At 41.6% G+C, this 22,656-nt stretch overlaps 1 protein-coding gene and 1 non-coding gene across 4 annotated transcripts; both read left to right on the plus strand.

Moving 5' to 3' along the window:
* Positions 1-208: 208 nt before the first annotated feature.
* Positions 209-21,233, plus strand: LOC133620904 (zinc finger protein 213-like). Of its 3 annotated transcripts, none has more exons than XM_061982540.2 (3): positions 209-368; positions 16,489-17,439; positions 17,552-17,905. In XM_061982540.2, the coding sequence occupies exons 2-3, from the start codon at positions 16,849-16,851 to the stop codon at positions 17,834-17,836; spliced, it is 876 nt and encodes a 291-aa protein (XP_061838524.1). In that variant the 5' UTR covers positions 209-368; positions 16,489-16,848; the 3' UTR covers positions 17,837-17,905. The 3 variants fall into 3 exon arrangements, with proteins under 3 accessions (XP_061838524.1, XP_072771685.1, XP_061838526.1); XM_072915584.1 differs by having other exon boundaries at positions 16,492-17,439; XM_061982542.2 differs by lacking the exon at positions 209-368 and adding an exon at positions 20,535-21,233 and having other exon boundaries at positions 15,000-17,439; positions 17,552-17,740.
* On the plus strand, positions 766-837 carry trnap-ugg (transfer RNA proline (anticodon UGG)). Its single transcript has one exon. It is a non-coding gene; the product is annotated as a tRNA-Pro (tRNA).
* Positions 21,234-22,656: the final 1,423 nt, after the last annotated feature.

Raw genomic sequence — 22,656 nt, forward strand, 5'->3', positions numbered from 1 at the left:
TATTTTCAGTAGTAAAATCCAGGCTTGCTTTTATTTTGAAGCCAAAGTAGGTGATGAATAGGAAGTCAGTGTTTGCATGTTTTAATGTTATGCAACTAGGTAGTATCATAAATTCCAGACTATAAGCCACAACTTTTTTCTTAAACTTTGAACCCTGCGGCCATATTATGGATTTTTTTCGCTGAAGGCCAAAATGCAAATAGCACTAAAAAGGTGTGCTATGGCGCCACCTTTTGGACTAGTTTGCTCACTGCAGGTTTTGCAATGTTCTGCTGTTTAGAGCTTTCAATCGGAACTGTTCCGTCTTCTAGTCGTGCATAGCGTTACTACTCGTACGGATTCTTCATTCATCACTCCAAGCAACATTTGTAAGTTTTCAATATAACTGAAACAATTATTACTTACTAAACTTCCCATGTGTGATGTCCGTAGGCGTGCTTTCAAGCATATTTGTATGTGCTTTCGTAATGTAATGAAGCCAGCGTCGTTAGTATTAGTTTATATGCTAAAACATTTACGAGTGTCTGTGTTAGTATTTTTAGCTTGCAATAGCATTCTGTTTGTGAATTTTTGTTGAAAGGTGATTTTATGGGGCTTGTTGGTCTAGTCGTATGATTCTCGCTTAGGGTGCTAGACGTCCCGGGTTCAATTCCCGGACAAGCCCTTAACAGTGTTTTTGAACTCTCAGCTCAATTTTCCAAACTGCGCACACTCAAGGGGTCAATCAAAATTGTAGTGAATCAAATTTGGTGGAGTTTGATACAGGGCTTGTTGGTCTAGTGGTATGATTCTCGCTTTGGGTGCAAGAGGTCCCAGGTTCAATTCCTGGACAAGCCCTAAGCAGTGTTTTTATACTCTTAGCTTAATTTTCCAAACTGCACACCCTCAAGGGATCAATGAAAATGTATAAAATCAAATACAGTGGGCCTCAAATTACGAGCTCTAATTCTTTACGAAAGAGTTTGTAACCCTTAGTTCTTTTTTTTTTTGCATCAAAATAGCCACACTTTTAAATTAGTGGTAAAAGTGCAATACACTAACGTAGTTTTAGATTGTGTTCCCTGTTAAAATCTCACAATTCATGAGAATTTTTGTGGAAAGTTAACTTTTTGGGGCTTGTTGGTCTAGTCCAGGGGTCGGCAACCCGCGGCTCTAGAGCCGCATGCTTTAGCGCCGCCCTATTGGCTCTCTGGAGCTTTTTCAAAAATGGAAAAAGATGAGGGGAAAAAATATATTTTTTGTTTTAATATGGTTTCTGTAGGAGGACAAACATGACACAAACCTCCCTAATTGTTATAAAGCACACTGTTTATATTAAACATGCTTCACTGACTCAAGTATTTGGCGAGCACCGTTTTGTCCCACTAATTTTGGCGGTCCTTGAACTCACCGTAGTTTGTTTACATGAATAACTTTCTCCGACTTTCGAGGACGTGTTTTATGCCACTTCTTTTTCTGTCTCGTTTTGTCCACCAAGCTTTTAACGTTGTGCATGAATGCACAAAGGTGAGTTTTGTTGATGTTATTGACTTGTGTGGAGTGCCAATCAGACATATTTGGTCACTGCAAGACTGCAAGCTAATCGATGCTACCATGCTATTTAGGCTAGCTATATATACATATTGCATCATTATGCCTAATTTCTAGCTATATTTGAGGTCATTTAGTTTCCTTTAAGTCATCTCAATTCAATGTATATCTCATGACACACTATCTGTATGTAATATGGCTTTTAATTTGTTGCGGCTCCAGACAGATTTGTTTTTGTATTTTTGGTCCAATATGGCTCTTTCAACATTTTGAGTTGCCGACCCCTGGTCTAGTCGTATGATTCTCGGGGTTCAATACCCGGACAAGCCCTTAACAGTGGTTTTGAAATCTCAGCTCAATTTTCCAAACTGTGCACACTCAAGGGATCAATGAAAATGTATAAAATCAAATACAGTGGGACCTCAAATTACGAGCTCTAATTGATTACGAAAGAGCTTGTAACCCTTAGTTATTTTTTGCATTAAAATAGCCATACCTTTAAATTAGTGGTAAAAGTGCAATATACTAACGTAGTTTTAGATTGTGTTCCCTGTTAAAATCTCACAATTCATGAGAACTTTTGTTGAAAGTTGATTTTTTGGGACTTGTTGGTCTAGTCCAGGGGTCGGCAACCCGCGGCTCCGGAGTCGCATGCGGCTCTTTGATCACTCCGATGCGGCTCAGCAGCTTACTTGCCGAACCCCTTGATTTTCCCGGGAGACTTCCGGATTTCAGTGCCTCTCGCAGAAAACTCCCGGGATTAATATTCACCGATTTTCACCTTTACAGTTATAATAAGGGAGTGCCATGATGGTACAGCATTTGGCGCCCTCTACAATCTGTATTAACAGCGTGCCAGCCCAACCACTTTATACAGTATGCATCTTCTGCTTGCACACGCACGTGACAGCAAGGCATACTTGGTCAACAGCCACACACCATATAAAACAACTTTAACACTCTTACTAATAATGCGCCACACTTTGAACCAAAACCAAACAAGAATGACAAACACATTTCGGGAGAACATCTGCACCTTAACACAACATAAACACAACAGAACAAATACCCAGAATCCCATGCAGCCCTGACTTTTCCGGGCTACATTATACACCCCTGCTACCACCAAACCCCGCCCCCACCCCAACCCTGCTCCCTCACACATCAACCCCCCCTGTGTGTCGGTTGAGGTGGGCGGGGTTTGGTAGCGGGGTGTGTATAATGTATCCCGGAAGAGTTAGGGCTGCATGGGATTCTGGGTATTTGTCCTGTTGTGTTTATGTTGTGTTACGGTGCAGATGTTCTCCCGAAATGTGTTTGTCATTCTTGTTTGGTGTGGGTTCACAGTGTGGCGCATTATTAGTAAGAGTGTTAAAGTTTTTTTTATACCGCCACCGTCAGTATAACCTGTGTGGTTTTTGACCAAGTATGCCTTGCTGTCACCTACGTGAGCAAGCGGAAGCCTCATACAACGTGTGGCCGATCAGGCACGCTGGTTGTAGTGGGTGCTATATGCTGTACCATCACGGCACGCATGACGCTGACAAGTAAAACCCGCGTGCCGCACCAGCATTCAAATTCCATATTAAAGTGTGGGCAGCGTGTCTGAGACCACTGGTTTATACATAGCACAAAGCAAAAAAAAAAACTTTGTTTGTATGCAGTGTTATTTCATTTTAAATTTCAAAAAAATTTTGTGGCTCCCATTGTTTTCTATAAGTTGTGAAACTGGTCAAAATGGCTCTTTGACTGGTAAAGGTTGCCGATCCCTGGTCTAGTCGTATGATTTTCTCTTGGGGTACGAGAGGTACCGGGTTCAATTCCCGGACAAGCCCTTAACAGTGCTTTAGAACTCTCAGCTCAATTTTCCATACTGCGACACTCAAGGGATCAATTAAAATGTAGCTTATAACCCTTAGTTCTTTTTTTTTGCATCAAAGTAGCCATACCTTTAAATTAGTGGTAAAAGTGCAATACACTAATGTAGTTTTAGACTGTGTTCCCTGTTAAAATTTCACTATTCATGAGAATTTTTGTTGAAAGGGGATTTTATGGGGTTTGTTAGTCTCGTCGTATGATTCTCGCTTAGGTTACGAGAGGTTCCGGGTTCAATTCCCAGACAAGCCCTTAACAGTGTTTTTGAACTCTCAGTTCAATTTTCCAAATTACGCACACTCAAGGGATCAAATAAAATGTAGCTTGTAACCTTTAGTTCTTTTTTTGCATCAAAATAGCCATATCTTTAAATTAGTGGTAAAAGTTCAATTCCCGGACAAACTTTTAACAGTGCTTTAAACTCTCAGCTCAATTTTCCAAAACTGCGCATACTCAAGGGATCAACGAAAATGTAGCTAGTAACCCTTAGTTTGTTTTTTTGCATCAAAATAGCCATACCTTTAAATTAGTGGTACATATAAACTCACATAGATACATCATTGCAGGCATTTTTAAACATAATGCATGTTTGGTTTTGGAGTTATGTTTATATAACTTGTGTCTTTACAAACCTTACAAAATGTTTTTTTTCCAGTAAAACTTACAAATATACCTTTCTCCAGGCATTATTAGCCTTTGAGCATGTTTGTTTTAGGAGTTATGTTTAAATAACTGTCATTTTGAATGTGGCAGTTATATTGTCATTATGAGTAAAACCTAATTTTTGTATTTGTAAACCTTACCAAAATACCGGATTCTGGTAAAACTCATGTATATAAAATATAAATATAATATAAATAATATAAAATATTACAGGCATTTTTAGACATAATGCATGTTTAATTTTGGAGTTATGTGTATATAACTTTCATATTTAGTATGACAGCTATACTGTCATATTAAAAAAACATCTTGTGTCTTTGCAAACCTTACAAAAGATACTTTTTCTATTAAAACTAACAACGAAACATGTCTCCAGGCATTATTAGAAATGTTGCATGTTTGGTGTAGGACTTATGTTAAAAAACATTTGTATTGCTTTTTTTGCATTATCTCTGGATTTAAGAACATTACTGTCATATTGAGTAAAAAAAACACTTTTAGTGTTTGCAAGCCTTAAAAAAGCATATGTTTCGAGTAAAACTCAAAAGGATGCATTGTTTTAAGCTTTATTAGCCTTTTTGCATGTGGTTAGGAAGTTATGTTTAAATAACTGTCATTATACTGTCATTAGTGTAAAACCTAATTTTTGTATTTGTAAACCTTACCAAATTACCTGATTCTGGTAAAACTTACAATGATACCATATTTTAGGCATTTTTAGACATAATGCATGTTTACTTTTGGAGTTATGTTTATATAACTTTCATATTTAGTATGACAGTTATACTGTCATATTTAAATAAAAAAACTAACTTGCATCGTTGTAAACCTTACAAAATATGATTTTTCTAGTAAAACTAATGTCTCCAGGCATTATTAGACATTTTGCATGTTTGGTGTAGGAATTATGTTGAAAAACATTTGTATTGCTTTTTTGGCATTATCTCAGGATTTTAAGAACATTACTGTCATAATGAGTAAAAAACTACTATTTGTGTTTGCAAGCCTTAAAAAAGCATATGTTTTGAGTAAAACTCACAAGGATGCATTGTTTAGGCTTTATTAGCCTATTTGCATGTGTGGTTAGGAAGTAATGTTTAAATAACTGTCAAATTGAATGTAGCAGTTATACTGTCATTATGAGAAAAACCCAATTTTTGTATTTGTAAACCTTACCGAATTACCTAATTCTGGAAAAACTAGCATATATACAATATTACAGGCATTTTTAGACATAATGCATGTTCAGTTTTGGAGTTATGTTTATATAACTTTCATATTTGGTATGAAAGTTATACTGTCATATTGAATCAAAAAAACTAACTTGCGTCTTTGCAAAACTTACAAAAGATACTTTTTCTAGTAAACCTAACAAAGATACATGTCTCCAGGCATTATTAGAAATGTTGCATATTTGGTGTAGGAATTATGTTAAAAAAACATTTTTATTGCTTTTTTCGCATTATCTCAGGATTTTAAGAACATTACTGTCATATTGAGGATATAACTACTTTTAGTGTTTGCAAGCCTTAAAAAAGCATATGTTTCGAGTAAAACTCACAAGGATGTATTGTTTTAGGCTTTATTAGCCTATTTGCATGTGTGGTTATAAAGTTATGTTTAAATAACTGTCAAATTGAATTTAGCAGTTATACTGTCATTATGAGAAAAACCCAATTTTTGTATTTGTAAACCTTACCAAATTACCTGATTCTGGAAAAACTAGCATAGATACAATATTACAGGCATTTTTAGACATAATGCATGTTCAGTTTTGGAGTTATGTTTATATAACTTTCATATTTGGTATGAAAGTTATACTGTCATATTGAATCAAAAAAACTAACTTGCGTCTTTGCAAAACTTACAAAAGATACTTTTTCTAGTAAAACTAACAAAGATACATGTCTCCAGGCATTATTAGAAATGTTGCATGTTTGGTGTAGGAATTATGTTAAAAAACATTTTTATTGCTTTTTTCGCATTATCTCAGGATTTTAAGAACATTACTGTCATATTGAGGATATAACTACTTTTAGTGTTTGCAAGCCTTAAAAAAGTATATGTTTCGAGTAAAACTCACAAGGATGCATTGTTTTAGGCTTTATTAGCCTATTTGCATGTGTGGTTATAAAGTTATGTTTAAATAACTGTCAAATTGAATTTAGCAGTTATACTGTCATTATGAGAAAAACCCAATTTTTGTATTTGTAAACCTTACCAAATTACCTGATTCTGGTAAAACTCACATAGATACAATATTACAGGCATTTTTAGGCATAATGCATGTTCAGTTTTGGAGTTATGTTCATACAACATTCATATTTGGTATGGCAGTTATACTGTCATATTTAAATAAAAAACTAACTTGCATCGTTGCAAACCTTACAAAATATGATTTTTTTTTTTAGTAAAACTAACAAAGATACATGTCTCCAGGCATTATTAGACACGTTGCATGTTTGGTGTAGGAATTATGTTGAAAAACATTTGTATTGCTTTTTTCGCATTATCTCAGGATTTTAAGAACATTACTGCCATATTGAGTAAAAAACTACTTTTTGTGTTTGCAAGCCTTAAAATAGCATATGTTTCGAGTAAAACTCACAAGGATGCATTGTTTTAGCCTTTATTAGCCTATTTGCATGTGTGGTTAGAAAGTTATGTTTAAATAACTGTCAAATTGAATGTAGCAGTTATACTGTCATTATGAGAAAAAACGAATTTTTGTATTTGTAAACCTTACCAAATTACCTGATTCTGGTTAAACTCACATAGATACAATATTTTAGGCATTTTTCGACATTATGCATGTTCAGTTTTGGAGTTATGTTTATATAACTTTCATATTTGGTATGACAGTTATACTGTCATATTGAATTAAAAAAACTAACTTGCGTCTTTGCAAAACTTACAAAAGATAATTTTTCTAGTAAAACCAACAAAGATACATGTCTTCAGGCATTATTAAACATGTTGCATGTTTGGTGTAGGAATTATGTTGAAAAACATTTTTATTGCTTTTTTCGCATTATCTCAGGATTTTAAGAACATTACTGTCATATTGAGGATAAAACTAATTTTAGTGTTCGCAAGCCTAAAAAAGCATATGTTTCGAGTAAAACTCACAAGGATGCATTGTTTTAGGCTTTATTAGCCTTTTTGCATGTGTGGTTAGGAAGTTATGTTTAAATAACTGTCAAATTGAATGTAGCAGTTATCTGTCATTATGAGTAAACCCTAATTTATGTAATTGTAAACCTTACCAAATTATCTGATTCTTGTAAAACTCACATAGATACATTATTTTAGGTATTTTTAGACATAATGCATGTTCAATTTTTGGAGTTATGTTTATATAACTTTCATAATTGGTATGACAGTTATACTGTCATATTGAATTAAAAAAACTAATTTGCGTCTTTGCAAAACTTACAAAATATATTTTTTCTAGTAAAACTAACAAAGATACATGTCTTCAGGCATTATTAGACATGTTGCATGTTTGGTGTATTGCCTATTTCGCATTATCTCAGGATTTTAAGAACATTACTGTCATAATGAGTAAAAAACTACTTTTTGTGTTTGCAAGCCTTATAATAGCATTTGTTTCGTGTAAAACTTACAAGGATGCATTGTTTTAGACTTTATTAGGCGTGGCGAAGTTGGTAGAGTGGCCGTGCCAGCAATCGGAGGGTTGCTGGCTTCTGGGTTTCAATCCCCACTTTCTACCATCCTAGTCATGTCCGTTGTGTCCTGAGCAAGACACTTCACCCCTTGCTCCTGATGGCTGCTGGTTAGCGCCTTGCATGGCAGCTCCCGCCATCAGTGTGTGAATGTGTGTGTGAATGGATGAATGTGGAAATACTGTCAAAGCGCTTTGAGTACCTTGAAGGTAGAAAAGCGCTATAAAGTTAAAGTTAAAGTTAAAGTACCAATGATTGTCACACAAGAATAACCCATTTATTTGCATGTGTGGTTAGGAAGTTATGTTAAAAAAACTGTCAAATTGAATGTAGCAGTTATACTGTCATTATGAGAAAAAACGAATTTTTGTATTTGTAAACCTTACCAAATTACCTGATTCTGGTTAAACTCACATAGATACAATATTTTAGGCATTTTTCGACATTATGCATGTTCAGTTTTGGAGTTATGTTTATATAACTTTCATATTTGGTATGACAGTTATACTGTCATATTGAATAAAAAAAACTAACTTGCGTCTTTGCAAAACTTACAAAAGATAATTTTTCTAGTAAAACTAACAAAGATACATGTCTTCAGGCATTATTAAACATGTTGCATGTTTGGTGTAGGAATTATGTTGAAAAACATTTTTATTGCTTTTTTCGCATTATCTCAGGATTTTAAGAACATTACTGTCATATTGAGGATAAAACTAATTTTAGTGTTCGCAAGCCTAAAAAAGCATATGTTTCGAGTAAAACTCACAAGGATGCATTGTTTTAGGCTTTATTAGCCTTTTTGCATGTGTGGTTAGGAAGTTATGTTTAAATAACTGTCAAATTGAATGTAGCAGTTATCTGTCATTATGAGTAAACCCTAATTTATGTAATTGTAAACCTTACCAAATTATCTGATTCTTGTAAAACTCACATAGATACAATATTTTAGGCATTTTTAGACATAATGCATGTTCATTTTTGGAGTTATGTTTATATAACTTTTACATTTAGTATGACATTTGTACTGTCATATTGAATTAAAAAAACTAACTTGCGTCGTTGCAAAACTTACAAAAGATAAATTTTCTAGTAAAACTAACAAAAGATACATGTCTCCAGTTATTATTAGACATGTTGCATGTTTGGTGTAGGAATTATGTTGAAAACATTTTTATTGCTTTTTTCGCATTATCTCAGGATTTTAAGAACATTACTGGCATATTGAGTAAAAAACTACTATGACAGTATACTGTCACATTTAATCTGACTGTTATTTAAACATAACTCCTAAACCATGCATGCAAAATGTCTAATAATGCCTGGAGAAATGTATCTTTGTAAGTTTTACTGGAAAAAAACTAGTTTGTAAGGTTTGTAAAGACACAAGTTAGCTTTTTTTTACTCAATATGACAGTATAACAATCCGTCTAAAAATGCCTGTAATATTGAATCTATGTGAGTTTTACCAGAATCAGGTATTTTGGAAAGGTTTACAAATACAAAAATTGGGTTTTACTAATAATGACAGTATAACTGCCATATTCAAAATAACAGTTATTTAAACATAACTCTTAAAACAAATATGCTAAATGGCTAATAATGCCTGGAGAAATGTATATTTGTGAGTTTAACTGGAAAAAAAAATTGTGTTAGGTTTGTAAAGACACAAGTTAGTTTTTTTTACTCAATATGACAGTATAACTGTCATACTAAATGTAAAAGTTATATAAACATAACTCCAAAACCAAACATGCATTATGTCTAAAAATGCCAGTAATATTGTATCCATGTAAGTTTTACTAGAATCAGTTGTTTTTGTAAGGTTTGCAAATACAAAATATTGGTTTTACTCACTATGACAGTATAATGTCACATTCAATCTGACAGTTATTTAAACATAACTCCTAAACGACACATGCAAAATGGCTAATAATGCCTGGAGAAATGTATCTTTGTGAGTTTTACTGGGAAAAAAATATTTTGTAAGGTTTGTAAAGACACAAGTTAGGTTTTTTTTATTCAATATGTTTGTATAACTGTCATAATAAATGTAAAAGTTATATAAACACAACTCCAAAACCAAACATGCAATCCGTCTAAAAATGCCTGTAATATTGAATCTATGTGACTTTTACTAGAATCAAGTATTTTGTTAAGGTTTACAAATACAAATATTAGGTTTTACTCACTATGACAGTATACTGTCACATTCAATCTGACAGTTATTTAAACATAACTCCTAAACCACACATGCAAAATGACTAATAATGCCTGGAGAAATGTATCTTTGTAAGTTTTACTGGAAAACAAATAGTTTGTAAGGTTTGTAAAGACACGAGTTAGTTTTTTTTTACTCAATATGACAGTGTAACTGTCGTACTAAATATGAAAGTTAAATAAACATAACTCCAAAACTAAACTTGCAATCGGTCTAAAAATGCTTGTAATATTGAATCTATGTGAGTTTTACCAGAATCAGGTATTTTGGTAAGGTTTACAAATACAAAAATTGTGTTTTACTCATAATAACAGTATAACTGCCATCTTCAAAATAACAGTTATTTAAACATAACTCCTAAACCAAACATGCTAAATGGCTAAAAATGCCTGGAGAAATGAATCTTTGTGAGTTTTACTGGAAAAAAAATATTTTGTAAGGTTTGTAAAGACACAGGTTAGTTTTTTTTACTCAATATGACAGCATAACAGTCATACTAAATATGAAAGTTAAATAAACATAACTCCAAAACCAAACTTGCAATCCGTCTAAAAATGCCTGTAATTTTGAATCTATGTGAGTTTTACCAGAATCAGATATTTTGGTAAGGTTTACAAATACAAAACTCATAATGCAACATTTACTATAATAATTTACATAATTTAATAATTTACATAATTTACTCATAACTGCAACATTTGATATGACAGTTATTTTAACATAACTCTTAAACCACACATGCAAAATGGCAAATACTGCCTGGAAGTTGTACTAGAAAAAAATATTTTTTAAGGTTTGTAAAGACAAAAGTTATTTTTTTTACTCAATATGATGATATAACTGTCATACTAAATATGAAAGTTATATAAACATAATTCCAAAACCAAACATGCATTATGTCTAAAAATGCCTGTAATATTGTATCCATGCGAGTTTTACTAGAAACAGTTGTTTTTGTAAGGTTTGCAAATACAAAATATTGGTTTTACTCACTATGACAGTATACTGTCACATTCAATCTGACAGTTATTTAAACATAACTCCTAAACCTCACATGCAATTTGGTTAATAATGCCTGGAGAAATGTATCTTTCTGAGTTTTACTGGAAAAAAAAAAGTTTTGTAAGGTTTGTAAAGACACAAGTTAGTTGTTTTTTTACTCAATATGACAGTATAACTGTCATACTAAATGTTACAAATGTATAAACATAACATCGTTGCAAACCTTACAAAATATAATTTTTCTAGTAAAACTAACAAAGATGCATGTCTCCAGGTATTATTAGACAGAGCCGATCAGTTTACGTTCACGCGCAGGTGTAGCGAGGCGCGCTCCCGTATCAAATGCTGGTGCGCGAGCCCGGTTATTGGACAGCTGTGTCAAATCAAGGAGTACAAAAGACGCCAGCGCAGGGTGGAGAAAGGTTTAGTTCATTACAGTTAACCCAGAGTTGTGCCAAAAGTGTACCAAAACCAAAAGCTGAACGGATAGCCGGTAAGATTGCACTTTAATTCTCTTTGTAGGTGTGGCACACTTGTTATGCTGGTGAGATGGGGGGGTGCAGGGGAGTTGTGTGCATGTAGCGTGCTTAGTCTGGAGGCTAAATACACACAGTGTTTTATGTAACTGTTGTTTAGTAAGGAAGTGTTGATAATATTTGCTTAGTTTGATTGTTGGAGCAGTTTGCTTCATCAGGAAGGTGAAGTCGCTTAATTTAAAGTGTTAGATTTAACTGTGTTGGATCATTGACTGCTGGTGAAGGCATAGAAAAAGGGGCATTTTTCTACCTGTAGACAGTGTTTAAGATTGAGTGTTTCACTGCTAAATTAATAATATATGTATATTGGATATGGATTTTAAATATGTATCTAAAATAGGTGGTTAATTGGCTACTTATTTATGTATTTAAATATTGGGTTTTCTGCTGCATTTATCTATTGTGTTTCTGGTGTTTAAATGTATTTTATATGTATCTTGCTGCATTTATGTTGAGACAATTTATTTAAAGTCTGTGTTAACTTAAAGGGAAAACATTATTCCATTTTCTTGCACTTGTTTAATAGTTAAGAATTTGATAGCCTAATTAATAATTGTAAATTATGGGACTGATAATTGATTGATTTTTTACAGCATGTTAGTTTTGTGGTGTTTTGTCCTTAAAGGTTTTTCACCTACTAAAGGCTACCAAAGGCTACTAAAGACAGCTAAAGAAACTAAAGTCTACTAACCCTGCTAAAGACTGCTAAAAAGACTAAAGAAGAAAAAAGGTTTCTTTGTTGGAAAAACTGTTGCAAACCAAAGGAAAATAGAAGGAAAAAAAAAAACTACGTCTGGTCTTTTGAGTGAAATCCAAAAGCCACATTCAGCATTGGTACATCCCTTCAAGTGTGGGATAAGCACAGTGAAAAGAGCAAAACACTTGACAATGTTGTATAAACATAACTCCAAAACCAAACATGCATTATATCTAAAAAAAGCCTGTAATATTGTATCTATGTGAGTTTTACCAGAATCGGGTATTTTGGTAAGGTTTACAAATACAAAAATCAGGTTTTACTCACTATGACAGTACTGCCACATTCAATCTGACAGTTATTTAAACATAACTCCTATACCACACATGCAAAATAGCCAATAATGCCTGGATAAACGTATGTTTGTGAGTTTCACTGGAAAAAAAAAATATTTTGTAAGGTTTATAAAGACACAAGTTAGTTTTTTTCACTCAATATGACAGTATAACTGTCATACTAAATGTAAAAGTTATATAAACATAACTCCAAAACCAAACATGCAATCTGTCTAAAAATGCCTGTAATATTGAATCTGTGAGTTTTACTAGAATCAGGTATTTTGGTAAGGTTTACAAATACAAAAATTAGGTTTTACTCATAATGACAGTATAACTGCCACACGCAATATGACAGTTATGTAAACATAACTCCTAAACCACACATGCAAAATGGCTATTAATGCCTGGAGAAATGTATGTTTGTGAGTTTCACTGGAAAAAAAAATATTTTGTAAGGTTTGTAAAGACACAAGTTACTTTTTTTTACTCAATATGACAGTATAACTGTCATACTAAATGTGAAAGTTATATAAACATAATGTTGTGTTTTACTGAGGGGAGATGACGGCTCAGAGACACCAGGGGGCAGTATGTACAATTTATTTATTATATATAATAAATATATATAATAATAATAAACAATACAACTAAACTATAGATATGGAGTGTGTGACTAAAATACAAGAGTGTGTGTGGTGTAAGACTATGTGTAGAATTTAACTGAAGTGAGTGTTACCAACGTGTTGAACGAGATACGAGGAAGTCCAGGGGGCAGGCAGATGATCCGGGGGCAGAGAGAGACGTCAGAATCCAGGGGCGAGCAAGAGGTCGAGGAACGAAAGAGGCAGTCAGAGTCCAGAGGGAGATCCAGGGAAAAAGGTGAGATGCACAGCTCACTTTCCAGGTGACGAAGGGTAGGTACACCATGAGAAAAACTAAGTTCCCGCGACGATCCTTGGGTCCACTGGTCCTTTATTGATCTCGCTCTGATCAGTCGCAGGTGTGCAGATTGCCAGCGAGTGATTGCAGCTGGTGGCTGCAGCAGGGCGGAGACGCGCGCGGCGCGTCCCTGGATGTGCGCACCCGTGGGCGTGTCCCGAGGTGCGCACAGACGGATGAGCGGCGTTGGCAGGAGCCTGAGCCGTAACAGTATCCCCCCCCTATGGACAGATTCCAGATGTCCAACATACTCACGAAACAAGGGAGGGTGGAGGGGAGAACTGGTGGTGGGTCGCCGGCCCCAGTGTCCCCGAATCCACCGAGGACGAGTCTGATGGCGGCGGCGAGAAGAACGCCGCTGAAGCCGGCGAGGCGGGCGACCAAGGGACGGCCACCATCTTGGCCGTCGGGAAGGCGGACGTGATTGGCGCCATGGTGCGTCTCGCCGGAAACAAGGATATGACATCGGCGGCGGTGTGGAGGAAGACGTCATCGGCGAGGCAGGCGTGGAGGAAGACGTCATCGGCGAGGCAGGCGTGGAGGAAGACGTCATCGGCGGCGTGGAAGTGGCAGACGTCATCGGCGGCGTGGAAGCGGCAGACGTCATCGGCGGCGTGGAAGCGGCAGACGTCATCGGCGGCGTGGAAGCGGCAGACGTCATCGGCGGCGTGGAAGCGGCAGACGTCATCGGCGCCATGGAAGCGGCAGACGTCAAAGGCGTGGAAGCAGCGGACGTCAAAGCCGGAGACGAGGAGGGCAGCTGAGGAGCTGGCCGAGGTGCTGAAGTCGTCGGAACAGGCCGAGGTGCTGGAGTCGGCGGAGCAGGCCGAGGTGCTGTAGTCGGCGGAGCAGGCCGAGGTGCTGGAGTTGGCAGAGCAGGCTGAGGTGCTGAGGTCGAGGCCAGCCTGGGAGCTGGTGGAGACGTGGGGGCCAGCCTGGGAGCTGGTGGAGACGTGGGGGCCAGCCTGGGGACTGGTGCTAGCTCGGACGCTAGCCGAGGGGCTGGTGCTAGCTCGGACGCTAGCCGAGGGGCTGGTGCTAGCTCGGACGCTAGCCGAGGGGCTGGTGCTAGCTCGGACGCTAGCCGAGGGGCTGGTGCTAGCTCGGACGCTAGCCGAGGGGCTGGTGCTAGCTCGGACGCTAGCCGAGGGGCAGGTGCTAGCTCGGACGCTAGCCGAGGGGCAGGTGCTATCTCGGACGCTAGCCGAGGGGCAGGTGCTAGCTCGGACGCTAGCCGAGGGGCAGGTGCTAGCTCGGACGCTAGCCGAGGGACAGGTGCTAGCTCGGACGCTAGCCGAGGGACAGGTGCTAGCTCGGACGCTAGCCGAGGGACAGGTGCTAGCTCGGACGCTAGCCGAGGGACAGGTGCTAGCTCGGACGCTAGCCGAGGGACAGGTGCTAGCTCGGACGCTAGCCGAGGGACAGGTGCTAGCTCGGACGCTAGCCGAGGGACAGGTGCTAGCTCGGACGCTAGCTGAGGGACAGGTGCTAGCTCGGACGCTAGCCGAGGGACAGGTGCTAGCTCGGACGCTAGCCGAGGGACAGGTGCTAGCTCGGACGCTAGCCGAGGGACAGGTGCTAGCTCAGACGCTAGCTCGGGGACAAGTGCTAGCTCGGACGCTAGCTCGGGGACAAGTGCTGGTAGCGTGGTTGGTGGGTGCGGCCAGGCAAACTGAAAGATCGATGGTAGCGGTCTTGCTGGCCGCAGCTGTGCTACCTCACCAGCACGGCTGTCGGTACCATTCCCCCCCTCCAAAGGCGGATTCCAGACGCTTCCTGCTGACTGAGTCTCTAAGGGTGGGAGGAGGGTGTCCAGGCGACGAGAAAATTCCTCCTTGCTTATCTCGCTACTGAACATGCCTTTCCAAGACTGCTCGGCAGGACAAGACAAATCCTCTGGTTTGAAGCGAAAAAAAGAAAAAGACATGGTGAATGGGGCAAGAGGCAGAAAAAAAAAAAAAATTCACAGGGGCGGAACTAAAGTCACTGGGGAGGGGCTAAGGAACTGTGCCGTCAGGTCCTTTAATAATTTTGGCGGGAACTTACTGTTGTGTTTTACTGAGGGGAGATGACGGCTCAGAGACACCAGGGGGCAGTATGTACAATTTATTTATTATATATAATAAATATATATAATAATAATAAACAATACAACTAAACTATAGATATGGAGTGTGTGACTAAAATACAAGAGTGTGTGTGGTGTAAGACTATGTGTAGAATTTAACTGAAGTGAGTGTTACCAACGTGTTGAACGAGATACGAGGAAGTCCAGGGGGCAGGCAGATGATCCGGGGGCAGAGAGAGACGTCAGAATCCAGGGGCGAGCAAGAGGTCGAGGAACGAAAGAGGCAGTCAGAGTCCAGAGGGAGATCCAGGGAAAAAGGTGAGATGCACAGCTCACTTTCCAGGTGACGAAGGGTAGGTACACCATGAGAAAAACTAAGTTCCCGCGACGATCCTTGGGTCCACTGGTCCTTTATTGATCTCGCTCTGATCAGTCGCAGGTGTGCAGATTGCCAGCGAGTGATTGCAGCTGGTGGCTGCAGCAGGGCGGAGACGTGCGCGGCGCGTCCCTGGATGTGCGCACCCGTGGGCGTGTCCCGAGGTGCGCACAGACGGATGAGCGGCGTTGGCAGGAGCCTGAGCCGTAACACATAACTCCAAAACCAAACATGCATTATGTCTAAAAATGCCTGTAATATTGTATCCATGTGAGTTTTACTAGAATCAGTTTTCTTTGTAAGGTTTGCAAATACAAAATATTGGTTTTACTCACTATGACAGTACTGCCACATTCCATCTGGCAGTTATTTAAACATAACTCCTAAACCACACATGCAAAATGGCTAATAATTCCTGGATACATGTATTTGTGGAGGGGTGTGGGCCACGCGTTGCCTGTGGGCGGGTCATGTGGAAGAGCCGGCTGTGAAGCAGATGACAGGTGAGTGGATGTTTCAGCTGGAACGAGTTATCTAATCACCTGTCTCTTTATTAGCAGCGTTGGTGAGCTGAAAAGCTAGAGGGAAGCTGGAAGGCGAGAGAGAAAGGAAGGAGAAAGACTTGTTGAACTGAAAGAGGTAAAAGACTTTTGAACTGGAAAGAAAAATAAAAACATTGTAACTTCGGTAACGCCTGGCCAAAGTGTCGGTCCCTGTGACAGAGTTGTCACATTTGGCGCCCAATAAAGCAAGGACCGAGAAAGAAATGTCAGCCCCAACCCCCCTGGAAGCGCTCGGAAGAGTGTTGGCGGAGATGTCACCGGCCAGCCAGCAGCAGATGGAGACGGGCCGCCAGCAGACCCAGATCCTGCAGGTGCTGGTGAGCCAGGCGAGAGGAGGCTTGAAAAACAACCGCCATGCTGCGGATGACGGAAGGCGAAGACCCACTGGTGTTCCTCGACCTCTTCGAGGCCATGGCAACAGCGTGCGAATGGCCAGAGACCGAGTGGGGGGTGAAGCTGCTGCCGCTGCTGGCGGGGAAGGCACAACGGGCGGCGCATAGTCTCCCAGCGGAAGTCCGGGTGCACTTCCCCAAGCTCCGTCGCGCAATATTAGACCGGGTCGGGAGTCACCCGGAGGACCACCGACGCCGGTTCCGCGCAATGCGACTGGGTCCCGAGGACCGCCCAATTGCACTGGCGCAGCAGCTTCAAGACGTGGCCACCCGGTGGCTCGAACCACAGCTAGAAGAGAGTCGGATGTTCGAGCGTTTCGTCCTGGAGCAGTTCCTCGACGCCATCCCCTCCAGGATGGCAGTATGGGTGCGGTACCACCGTCCGCGGGACCTGATGGCCGCAGTGGTCCTGGCCGAGGACCACCTGGCGGTCCACTGGCAGCTGAAGACGCCCGGAAAACCCACCCCAGCGCCACGGGCGGGAGAACTGCCCGTCCCAGCCCCGCGGAGACGACTTGCGCAACCGGAGGGGGCGACCTGGACCCACGAGCAGGTTCCTGGCCCTGACATGGCCACCTCGTACCACACCACACCCATTCCAGCCAACAGCAGTATCAAGGGGGGGTTTGAGGGGTTATAACATTCCCTATGCTCCTTCGTTGCAGGGCACCGGCGTTGCTGAAAGGGGGCTTCCCCCGCAGACGGCACCTCGAACACCAGGGCCGGTGTGCTGGGGGTGCGGACAGCCCGGTCACGTGAGGCGAGATTGCTCCCTGATGGAGGTGGGACAGGTGATGCGGGTTGTCGGTCCCCCAGCGCCCGCCCCCGATCCAGGGGAGATGTACTGTGTCCCGGTAAGGGTACAAGGGAGTACATATCGGGCAATGGTGGATTCGGGCTGTAGACAGTCCATGATCCACCAAAACCTGGTTCGACACGGGGGCAAATAAGGTGTATTCTTGGGGATGTGCACACGTATCCCATTTTTTTTGTCCCTGATACCAAATTTGGTATCAGGGACAAAAGCATAGTGTCAAGGTTGCGGTAAGCACGCATCTTACGCATCCCGTAATATTAGGGACAAATTGGCCGGGATTTAATTTTCTAGTGACGCAATGTGTGGGGATGCGTTCACGGGGTGTAGGAAAGAGGAGTATCCGCGCGTTTCTCTGTGGCGACGCGGGTTCATCCGACACTGCCGAGTGGGAACCGGCGGGGGCTTCGCGGGAAGTCCCCCCGGGGCCCCATTGGCACCCTACGGAGGATTTTCCCCTCGAGCAGTCCCGTGATGAAACCTTGCGCGCGGCCTGGGACCAGGTGGATTACATCGACGGTCAGCTGGTGCGCCCAGGAAAAGCACGGATATACCCCCACTTTTCGAATATTAGGTACAGGTTATATACAGAGTGACCCGTGACACTCAAACCAGAGAAGAATCCACCCAGTTGTTGGTGCCAAAACGCCACCGGGAAATGGTTTTCCAGGTGGCGTATTTTAACCCCATGTCTGGCCACATGGGCTACGATAAAACACTCAATCGGGTCATGGTCCGATTCTATTGGCCGGGCATTCGGGTAGACATGCGCTGCTGGTGCGCTGCCTGCCCGGACTGCCCGGACTGCCCGGACTGCCAGCTGGTGAATCCAGCGGCCATCCGGAAGGCGCCCTTGCGCCCATTGCCGCTTATGGAGGTCCCATTCGAGAGAATTGGAATGGACCTCATCGGACCATTTCACCCGAGCACACGGGGATACCGCTTTGTGCTAGTCCTGGTGGATTACACAACGCGCTATCCCGAAGCAGTGCCTCTGCAGTCTATCTCCGCCAAGAGCATGGCGCAAGCGCTGTTTCAGGTCATCTCCCGAGTCGGAATCCCGAAAGAAGTTCTGACTGACCAGGGCACGTCCTTTATGTCGCGCACAATAAAGGAACTATACGGATTATTGGGAATTAAAGCGATCCGCACCAGTGCGTACCACCCACAAACAAACGGGCTGGTGGAGCGGTTAAACAAGACGCTGAAAACCATGATCCGTAAGGTCACGCACAAGGACAAACCAAATTGGGATAAATGACTAGAGCCCCTAATGTTTGCGATGCGGGAGGTACCTCAGGCCTCCATTGGCTTTACGCCCTTTGAATTATTATACGGCAGGAGGACGCGCGTAGTGCTGGAAATAATTAAGGAAAGCTGGGAGGAGGGGCCAAGCTCCAGCAAAAACGAAATCCAGTATGTCATGGACATGCGAGCAAAACTCCACACGGTGGGGCACTTGTCACGCGAGAATTTGCTCCGTGCCCAGGAACGTCAGCAGCGCACGTATAACAGGGGGACTCGGCTAAGAAAATTTTCACCGGGAGAAAAAGTGCTTGTATTTCTCCCAACTTCCAGCTCCTAATTACTTGAGCGCTGGCAAGGTCCTTTTGAGGTCACACAGCAAGTGGGTGATGTGGACTACGAGGTTCGGCGCTCGGACCGGGCCGGAGGCACCCAAATTTACCATCTAAACCTACTGAAGGCATGGAGGGAGGCGGAGCCTGTTTCCATGGTGACGGTAGTGAGGGAGGAGGAGGAGAGGTCCCGCGCTCGGACCCGCCCTCTCATCTGCCCTGTGACAACCAGCTCACATTAGCGCAGAGAGCGGATGTTGCTAAGCTGCAGCGACGCTTTTCTGATGTGTTCTCCTCGGCCCAACCGCACGGGCCGCATTCAACATCATATTGAGTGTTGCGGTGCGATCTCGGCCATACAAGCTCCCCGAACACAAGCGCAAAGTGGTTCGGGAAGAATTAAAATCCATGCTGGAGTTGGGTGTAATAGAAGAATCCCACAGTGCGTGGTGCAGCCCCATCGTTCTGGTAGGGAAGAAGGATGGGTCGGTGTGCTTCCACCGACCCATCCTTGCGGTAATCATTCACCTTGATTACCGCAAGGTGAATGAACTATCACGGTTCGACGCGTACCCAATGCCTCGGGTTGACGAGCTCCTGGATCGGCTAGGCACCGCTCGCTTTTTCACGACACTGGATTTAACCAAGGGCTACCGGCAGATTGTCTTGTCACCAGAGGCCCGGGAGAAAACGTCCTTCTCCACTCCGGAAGGTTTATACCAATTCGTGACACTTCCGTTTGGCTTGTTCAGTGCGCCCGCCGCATTCCAGCGTCTCATGGACCGAGTGCTGCGCCCGCATGCGGCATACGCGGCGGCCTATTTGGATGACGTCATCATCCAGAATCGCAGCTGGGAAGAACATGTGCGGCGGGTGGGAGCGGTGCTCGAGTCCCTGAGGCGGACGGGGCTCACCGCGCAGTTGGCCGGAGGGAGGTACAGTATCTGGGGTACCACTTGAGGGAGGGGGGAGACAGGTGCGACCACAGATGAACAAGACAGCGGCTATCGCAGCCTGTCCCCTCCCAAGACAAAAAAAGAGGTGAGGCGGTTTTTGGGGCTGGCGGGCTTCTACCGCCGGTTCATTCCCCGGTTTTTGGACCTGACCAGCCCACTGACTGACCTCACCCGGAAAGTGGCTCCAGAACTGGTCCAGTGGTCGGAGCAGTGCCAGCAGGTGTTTGAGAAGGTTAAAAAAGCCCTCTGCGAGGAGCCGGTACTGTGCATGCCTAACTTTGCCATCCCCTTCTGTCTGCAGGCAGACGCGTCGGGCAGGGGGCTGGGGGCGCTACTGTCCCAGTGAGTGGGGGGCGTCGACCGCCCCGTCCTGTACATCAGCCGAAAACTCTCGGACCGGAAGGCGAGGTACAGCACGGTAGAGAGGGAGTGCCTCGCCATCCGGTGGGCGGTCGGGGCCTTCGGTACTACCTGTTGGGGCGCGCCTTCAGCCTCTGCTCGGGTCACAAACCGCTCCAATGGCCCCGCCGCATGAAGGATGCCAATGCGAGGATCACCCGGCGGTACCTCGCGTTGCAACCCTACAACTTCCAGGTGGTCCACAGGCCGGGGGCCCAGATGGACGTGGCAAACTCCCCCCGTAGAGGGCCGCGAGAGGAAGTCGGCGCGGCGGGACGGCTGCCGGCCTGAGACTGGCGGTGGAGGCATGTTTGAGGGGGCGTGGTCCACGCGTCGCCTGTGGGCAGGGCATGTGCAGGAGCCGGCTTTGAAGCAGATGACAGGTGAGTGGATGTCTCAGCTGGAACGAGTTATCTAATCACCTGTCTCTTTCTTTATTAGCAGCGTTGGTGACCGCAGAGGGGGAGCTGAAAATTTAAAGGGAAGCCAGGAGGCGAGAGAGAAGGGAAGGAGAAAGACTTGTTGAACTGAAAGAGGAAAAAGACTTTTGAACTGGAAAGAAAAATAAAAACATTGTAACCTTGGTAACGCCTGGCCACAGTTTGTCGGTCCTGGAGAGAACCCTGCGACACACAGTTGTCAGTTTTTTTTGTGAGTTTTACTGGAAAAAATTATTTTGTAAGGTTTGTAAAGACACAATTTAGTTTTTTTTACTCCAGATGACAGTAAAACTGTCATACTAAATGTAAAAGTTTTATAAACATAACTCCAAAACTAAACATGCATTATGTCTAAAAATGCCTGTAATATTTTAACTTAGTAAGTTTTACCAGAATCAGGTATTTTGGTAAGGTTTACAAATACAAAAATTAGGTTTTACTCATAACGACAGTATAACTGCTACACTCAATTTGACAGTTATTTAAACATAACTTCCTAATCACACATGCAAAATGGCTAATAAAGCCTAAAACATTGCATCCTTGTGAGTTTTACTCAAACCATATGCTTTTTTAAGGCTTGCAAACACTAAAAGTAGTTATTTACTCAATATGACAGTAATGTTCTTAAAATCCTGAGATAATGCGAAAAAAGCAATAAAAATGTTTTTCAACATAATTAATACACTAAACATGCAAAATGTCTAATAATGCCTGGAGACATGTATCTTTGTTAGTTTTACCAAAACATTTTTATTTTGTAAGGTTTGCAACGACACAATTTAGTTTTTTTTAATTCAGCATGACAGTATAACTGTCTTACTAAATGTAAAAAATATATAAACATAACTCCAAAACCAAACATGCCTTATGTCTAAAAATGCCTGTGATTTTGAATCCATGTGAGTTTTACTAGAAATAGGTATTTTGGTAAGGTTTACAAATACAACAATTAGGTTTTACTCATAATGACAGTATAACTGCCAAATTCAAAATGACAGTTATTTTAACAAAACTCCTAAACCAAACATGCTAAATGGCTAATAATGCCTGGAGAAAGGTATATTTGTGAGTTTTACTGGAAAAGAAAAAAAATTTTTTAAGGTTTGTAAAGACACAAGTTAGTTTTGTTTACTCAATATGTCAGTATAACTCTCATACTAAATGTAAAAGTTATATAAACATAACTCCAAACCCAAACATGCATTATGTCTAAAAATCCTTGTAATGATGTAGACATGTGAGTTTTACTAGAATCAGTTGTTTTTGTAAGTTTTGCAAATACAAAATATTGGTTTTACTCACTATGACAGTATACTGTCACATTTAATCTGACAGATGTTTAAACATAACTACTAAACCACACATGCAAAATGGCTAATAATGCCTGGAGGAATGTATCATTGTGAGTTTTACTGTAAACAAATAGTTTGTAAAGTTTTTAAAGACACAACTTTGTTTTTGTTTTTTTTTTACTTAATATGACAGTGTAACTGTCATTCTAAATATGAAAGTTATATAAACATAACTCCAAAACAAAACTTGCAATCCGTCTAAAAATGCCTGTAATATTGAATCTATGTG

This window comes from Nerophis lumbriciformis, linkage group LG21 (genome assembly GCF_033978685.3).
Source record: "Nerophis lumbriciformis linkage group LG21, RoL_Nlum_v2.1, whole genome shotgun sequence".
NCBI classification, from domain to species: Eukaryota; Metazoa; Chordata; class Actinopteri; order Syngnathiformes; family Syngnathidae; genus Nerophis; species Nerophis lumbriciformis.

Coding starts and splice junctions, on each gene's coding strand:
- LOC133620904 (XM_061982540.2), top strand. CDS start 16,849: ATGCTGCGGATGACGGAAGGCGAAGACCCACTGGTGTTCCTCGACCTC. Junction 17,440..17,551: donor CGACCTGGACCCACGAGCAG/GTTCCTGGCCCT, acceptor CCTTCGTTGCAG/GGCACCGGCGTTGCTGAAAG.